This window comes from Sminthopsis crassicaudata, chromosome 3 (assembly GCF_048593235.1).
Source record: "Sminthopsis crassicaudata isolate SCR6 chromosome 3, ASM4859323v1, whole genome shotgun sequence".
NCBI lineage: Eukaryota > Metazoa > Chordata > Mammalia > Dasyuromorphia > Dasyuridae > Sminthopsis > Sminthopsis crassicaudata.
Genome location: NC_133619.1, coordinates 2,409,834 through 2,416,932, shown reverse-complemented (window position 1 = coordinate 2,416,932; position 7,099 = coordinate 2,409,834). Strand labels below are relative to the sequence as shown.

General features: G+C 41.4%; 1 protein-coding gene across 4 annotated transcripts in view; it reads right to left on the bottom strand.

Moving 5' to 3' along the window:
* Positions 1-3,790: 3,790 nt before the first annotated feature.
* The window catches only part of ATP13A3 (ATPase 13A3), a 73,231-nt gene continuing 69,922 nt past the window's right edge, over positions 3,791-7,099 (bottom strand). For all 4 annotated transcript variants that reach the window (XM_074297819.1, XM_074297817.1, XM_074297820.1 and 1 more), the window contains one exon: positions 3,791-6,594. In XM_074297819.1, the coding sequence (XP_074153920.1) occupies positions 6,397-6,594 (198 nt within the window). In that variant the 3' untranslated portion in view covers positions 3,791-6,396. The remainder of the gene's footprint in view (positions 6,595-7,099) is intronic.

Below are 7,099 nucleotides of genomic sequence, written 5' to 3'. Positions count from 1 at the left end.
GTAACATGTAAATGTTTCCCTTGTACCTCAAGTTGGCTGTATGTTAATGCTTCTTTATCCCTAAGGTTCTAAGCAGAGCTTTCTCTTGCAGGAATTAAATGTCACCAGTCCCTCTACCCCATCATTTTACTCCGATCTTCCTCAATCCTACCCTCTCCCCATTCCCACCCAGCTCATGCCTCCTACCTAACTTCAGGATCAAGTTTTGGCATTCAAAGCATGAACCTACCCCTGCCCATATAATCTTCCTTTCTAGTCTTACACTATTTCTCCCAAAAAGTCTTCAATATTCATTAGGGAAATTGGTCTATAATTTTCTTTTTCTGTCTTGACGCTACCTGGTTTAGGTATCAGTACCGATATCTGTGTCATGAAAGGAATTTAGCAGGGCTCCTTTCCCTATTTTTCCAAATAGTTTGTATAGTACTGGAATTAATCTTTAAATGTTTGGTAGAATTCACTTGTAAATCCATTTGATCCTGGAGACTTTTTCTTAGAGAGTTGATTAATAACTTGTTTTATTTCTTTTTCTGAAATGAAATTATTTAAGTAATCTATTTGTTAATCTGGGCAATCCATATTTTTGTAACTATTCACTTAGATTATCAATACGCATACTGTTGGGCAAAATAATTCCAAATTATTGCTCTAATTTCCTTGTTTGATGGACATTTCACTCTTCATTTTTGATTCTTGCTATTTTGATTTCCCTTTTTCTAATCAATTTAACTAAAGGTTTATCTAGGCTTTTTTCATAAAATTAATTCTGTTTTATTCATTTTTTTACTTTCAATTTTATTAACCTTCCCTTTTATTTTTAGAATTTCATATTCAGTATTTAATTAGGAGTTTTTAATTTGTTCTTTTTCTAGCTTTTTTGGTTGCATGTCCAATTCATTGATCTTTATTTTATGCAAATAAGCATCAACATATAAAATTTCCCTTAATTTCTGCTTTGGCTGCATCCCATAAAATTTGGTATGTCATCTCATTACTGTCATTCTTTTGGATGAAATTATCGATTGTCTCACCCACTCACTCTTTACGATTATTTAACTTCCAATTAATTTTTGGTCTATTTTCCCCTGGCCCTTTAATACATGTAATTTTTATTGCATCATGATCTGAAGCAGATGCATTTACTATTTCCACCTTTCTTATTTGATTGAGGGTTTTATGAGGGTTTTTTTTTTTTTGTAGGTTTCATGTGCCGCTGAGAAAAAAAAGTATATTCCTTTTTGTCTCCAATTTTCTCCAAAGGTCTATCAAAACTATCTAAAAGGTTTTTTTTTAGAAAAAAACTTTTCTAAAATTTACCTCCTTAACTTTTTTCTTGTTTGTGATTTGATTTTATCTTATTTCCGATAGAACAAGGTTGAGATTGCCCACTAGCAGTTTTGCTGTCTATTTCTTCTTGCAGCTCTCTTTACTTCTCCTCTAGGAATTTGGATGCTGTACCACTTGGTGCATATGTTTAGTATTTACATTACTTCATTATCTATGGTATCCTTTAGCAAAATGTTGTTTCCTTACTTTTTAGATTTTTGCTTTTGCTTGATCTGAGATCAGAAACATTAACCCCTGCTTTTTGTTTTTTTCCCACTTCACCTGAAGCATATTGTGCTCTAGCCTCTTACCTTTACTCAGTATGTATCACTGATTTAAATGTGTTTCTTGTAAACATTGTAGGACTCTGGCTTTTAATCCAGTCTACCTGCTTCCACAATCTCATTCCCAGTTAAAATTACTATTTCTCACCATCTTATTTTCCCCAAGTCATACTTAAATTTCTCCCTTTCCCTCCTCTCCAGTTTTGTTTCTGACCACCACCTCCCCTTCAGTATGCCCTCCCCTCCTACAGACCCTCCTCTTTCCCCTTCTACTTCTGTTCTCCCTTTTATTAGCCTCCTCTTTCCTTTCCCCTTTCCCCTCCTACTTCCCTCTCATGAAGTCTTTAATGCAGTGACAACAAAAGAAATGAAAATGCTATGCTATGATCTACATTCAGTCCCCACAGTCCTCTGGGTGTGGATGGCTCTCTCCATCACAAGACCACTGGAACTAACCTGAATCACCTCATTGCTGGAAAGAGCCATGTCCATCAGAACCGATCATCCCATAATCTTGTTAGGCTGTTCTGGATCTCCTTCTTTTATGCCACCCCTATCTTCCAATTATTTTCCTTGGTTATATCCCCTGCCTAGCATGCTCTCCTTCCTCATTTCCACTTCCTGGCTCCCCTGGCTTCCTTCAAGTCCCAGCTAAAATACCACCTTCTGCAAGAAGCCTTTCCACCACCTCCTTTAATTCTTGGGCCTTGATCAGTTGATTCATTCCACGTTTACCTCATTCTTCTTAGTGAGCTGCCAAAACCATGCTAGAATATGGTGAGCATATGTAGTATTAAGTCCTTAAGCAGAGAAGTAATAGGTAAAAACCAGTTTAAAGAAAGCTTACTTACAGATACCCAAATCAAATCAACCCAAGAAAACTTAAGGATGAAAATGGAAGCGCAACAGAAGAAAAATGTAAATGATTTTAAGAGAACTATTTTAATTATTTTTTTCCATCAAGGATAGGGAAATCACCACACCTGGACCCCAACATCAAAATCCCAGCTGTGCTTAGAGAGGAATGGAAAACAGTTGAACTAGTGTGTGGGTACAATGAAAAGAACCATACAGCAAGACATATAAAGGATCTAAAAAACTTAGGAAAGTCTGTAAGAAGCAGCAAAACTTGGGTTGTATCAATGTAAAAAGCCAAAGTACCAGGTAATGAAACTCAGCAGAGGCTGGATGTCACCTGCATTATCAGATATGTTCACTACCAGACGTTTCTGATCAATTTTATCCTCTTGGATCCCATGCTATTTTGTTTTGGCCTTTTCTGACTCTACTCTGTAGAATTAGCTGGACTTCTCAGCTGTGTCATCTGCAAAGTTGGTAAGCATATATTCGAATCATAATAGTACAACACTGGAAATATATGTAAAAACAAAAAAATACAGAACTTCTGTGGGACAGGAATTTTTTTCCCCAAAAAAACCCCTGCATCAATAAGTTGTTAGTAAAACAGCTAAAATGAAAGTGCTAGATGCTGGACAAGCCGTGAGGAAATGGGATCTTAATGCACTGTCGGTGGAGCTGAGAATGGTCCATTTTGGAAAGCTCTGTTCAAAAAGTCACTGAACTGTGCAACTGTGCACATGGCCTTTGACACCAAAGATCAAAGAAAGAGGGAAAGGGGGACACTTAAGAACAAAATATTCATAGCAGGTCTTTTCAAGGGGGCAAAAAATAGGAGAGGAATCAATTGGGGGATGGATGAATAAATTAAGATACATGAGGAATGCTGCTGGGCTCAAAAAAATGGTAAAGGGAATTGTTTCAGAGAAACGTGGGATGACTTAAATGAAGCGAGGCTGGGTCATGTTAGAGAACCAGAACAACTGCTTACACGCTATCAACAACGTTATAAAGATAAACAATTGTGAAAGACAGTGAATAATGGGCAATCAAAGTGTAATTTAAGAAGTATTTTTTGGACATCGTCAACAAAGAAGGTGATTTTGCTTTAGTAACATGTGTTTCTTCCTGCAAAATCCTTCCCTCTCCACCCGCCCCCCCCCCCCAATGGAAGTGGAAGCGGGAGGGAAAACAAACCAAATTTCTGATGATTAAAAAATAAAATAGAATATGCCAGCCCTCCAGAAATCCAGATACATGATGTTAGCAGAGAGCCCGGGTCACTAAAAACCAGAGTTCAATCAAACCACAAACTCACAATCACAGGGGGAAAAAAAAAAGAAAAAAGAAAATATATTTTATTCACTTCAGTTTCATTTTGAATAGCTTTAATCCAAAGATTTCACAGGCTATTTACAATTGTGAATTTACAATTCTGTATGTCTGCCTTTTTGACAACAGGGTACCATTCTCAAGCAGCAATACTTATTTTAAAATATAAAGATGCAGTATCATTTCTCTGATATAAACCAACTTTCTTCTTTAAGCCAAGTTTTCAGGGAATTCTGTAATCTAACAGGAAATAACTTTATTTCTATTAATTTCATGTGCACATAATTATGAAATTCTAGTACATTAAAAATAGTTGTAAATGCCCATAAACTGTACAAAATTAACATCCAGAATTTTAAAAAGTGTTCAAAACCACCCTCCCTCCTCCCAAAATATACAAAATTTAGATTATAATGTCAACAGTGCATGCACAAAATCCTAGAATGTTTCGAATGTTTTCCAAAGTTTGAATTCTAAGTCTGTCCGGACACTTCATCTAATAATGGTTTGGGGAACAATGCATACAAACATATTAAATTATGATTTGCCATGCCTTTAACTATTCAGAGCTTTCTATAAATGAGGGAAAGCAAATAAAACTAGATAGAATGAAAATGGGAACGACTCTGTTCAAATCCAAGTGTTTTGGAAAGCTTGCTCTAACTGAGGATTTAAAAGGGAATAGGAACAATCATTTATTTTGTACTTGGTTTGTCCACTTTGATTCAAACATTATTTGCAGCATTGTTTTTGCAACAGACAGTACTAGAGAATAGAAAACATACAGTTATCATTAATTCTATCTGGGAGGGAGGGGAAGAGGGATAAGGAACCTTTCAACAACCCTGAGGGACACACTTTAAAAATCTGGTTATTTATTAAAAAAGTAAAAAAGTTACATATCATTATTTAACAATTACTTTCTTTGACATACCAGTCCCTTAAGTATGTGCATAAATAAAATTTAAATCCACAATATTTATAAAATCTTATTACATCAAAATAAGACATGTACAGATTTTAAATTTTAGGTATGTATACACTCAAATAATTTAATATGAAATTCAGAATCAAAATTTCTATGTAATGGCAAGCCACACAGTAGAAAGGACATCTTCTATCTAGGGCATGTAGCAGGGCCCACTAAAGCTGCTCACCTGAATTCACAAAAAACATTCTCCCGCACTCTGGACACCATCAGTTACGACCTACAAAGCACCCCCCCCCCCAATTCTGCGGTCAAAGCTAGCTTCCTCCAAGGCCTTCCTGTGAGAACACGGACAGAGGCGAGAGAAACCTTCGAAGCTCCAGCCCAGAAAAGTGGGAGCGCCCCAACAGCGGCCACACGCTTGCTTACAGAGATACCAAGTGGGATTAGATGTTAGAATTTTTAAGCTGCTGCTTAGCCATTCTCATGTAATTACTTCAGCGTGAACCACAAAGAAAGCCAAGTTGGGGAAAGGAGTCAGGCCCTGCTCCGTGGTACTGAGATTTGTGCGCGTATTAGGTACCTTGAACAAGCAAGTTAGGAAGGGAAATAAAAAGCGAAATGAAAACAGTGCTCGATCACAGCCCAAAAGGTCTAAGATGCATAGATAGCTTCGTGGAGTCACTCCATGGAACAAACCTTGAACAAAAGTAACGACAAGTGGATTCCTATTCCCTTCTCTGTCTTCACAGAAAGCCTCGCTAGGAGCTGCCGGGTCAGCAGCCGCCCTCCCCCCTGCCCTTCCTCGTCAACAGCCCCATGGAGAGGCCCTCGCCACATCCTGGGCACCGAGGACGACGGGGGCAACGACAGGGCCCTCCGCTCCGGGGACGAGCTGGACCAGCTAAAACCTTGGGGTGGGGTGGGGTGGAGGGGACAAGGGATGACGCCTAGCCCTTCTCCCTTCTTCATAACCACCGCTGCCCCCTAGTGGCCGCATCGCGCCAGCTGCCCAGCCCCTTAGCCATCAGGGACAGAGCTTGTAAGTCTAAGCCATAATAGGAAAAAATTAGGACCTAACTGTCGAAGTCCTCATTGTCCCATTTCTGGACAAACAGGTAAAAGGAAGGAAAGCTGCAGAACCTGGCAAGGCCTCTCTGGCGGATCAGGGAGGGGAGGCGTGGAGGCAGCTGACCCGGGGGACGCCGCCACCGGCTCCGAGAGACTCTGGGGAAGCCAGGGGCAAGAGGCCTCCCTGAGTCAGGGCGGGCAGCCTGGGTGGGGGCAGTGCTCACTCCCCGCAGTGCCCCACTCCCACAACGCCCCCCCTGGCAGCACTCTACTCCCTGCAGGGCTCGGGTCCCGGCAGTGCCCGCCCCAGCAGTGCTCCGCTCCCAGCAGCGCCTCCCCGTAGCACTCCATTCCCCCCTCCGAGCAGTACACCCCCCGCATCACTTCAGCATCCAGCACAGGACAGCAGCAAGCAGCATGAGACCATCAGGCCCACACACCCCCTGCTCTGGTTGAGAACACAGGGCTTGGAACCTCCCCCATTTTACCAAAACTAATCTAGTCAACCTGGGGGGCTCCCACTCTACCCACATTCCCATAAAGTCCTCCCCCACCCCCGCCCCCCGCTGCTCTGGCGCCGGCCCCCGAAAGTCGCTGTTACGTCACAGTGATGACTTGGCAGGATCCGTTCTCCTTCACCAAGGCTTTGGCTTCTGTGGTCGTGCTGGGCTTTGGCGGCCACTCGGGATCAACCAGCAGCTCCTGGGCCAGATGCATGTACTTGGCCTTGGGAAGCTTCTTCCTACAGCGAAGCACTGAGGAGATACAGCACTTTCCCCAACGGTCCACAGACTCCTAAGAAAGGGAAGAAAAAAATAGCACAGGAGGACAATGCTAAAACACCAGCTTTTAGAGAGTTTAGCAGTTAAAACGCTACATCCAAGCCACAATCGGGTCTAAGAATGGCCCCGAGAGGTGGAGGGAAGACACTCCCAACAACTGAAATATTTTCCAAAAAATGAGCCTCCCTCAACTCCTTAGGGAGAAAGGATGGGTTTTCCATCCAGAAAGCATCCCATTCCCACTCTCCCCTTCCCCCAACATCCCCTCCCCTCCAAAAGGTGAAGCTGACAGTGCAATGAGCAAGGTGACTAACAATTACTGGACTCTGTTCTCAAGAGCTCCCTGATACTATTTTTTACCTTTAGAAAATTGACTCCTCTGGGCACAAATGATCCCTCTTTCTCAAAAAGCTCTTTTCCCAAATGAGAACTTAACATTCTCTAACTGGCTGAAAACAATCCTAACTCACTAAGGAGGCCATTTCAGAATTACTGAGGGGCCAATTGGACGCCCTGGA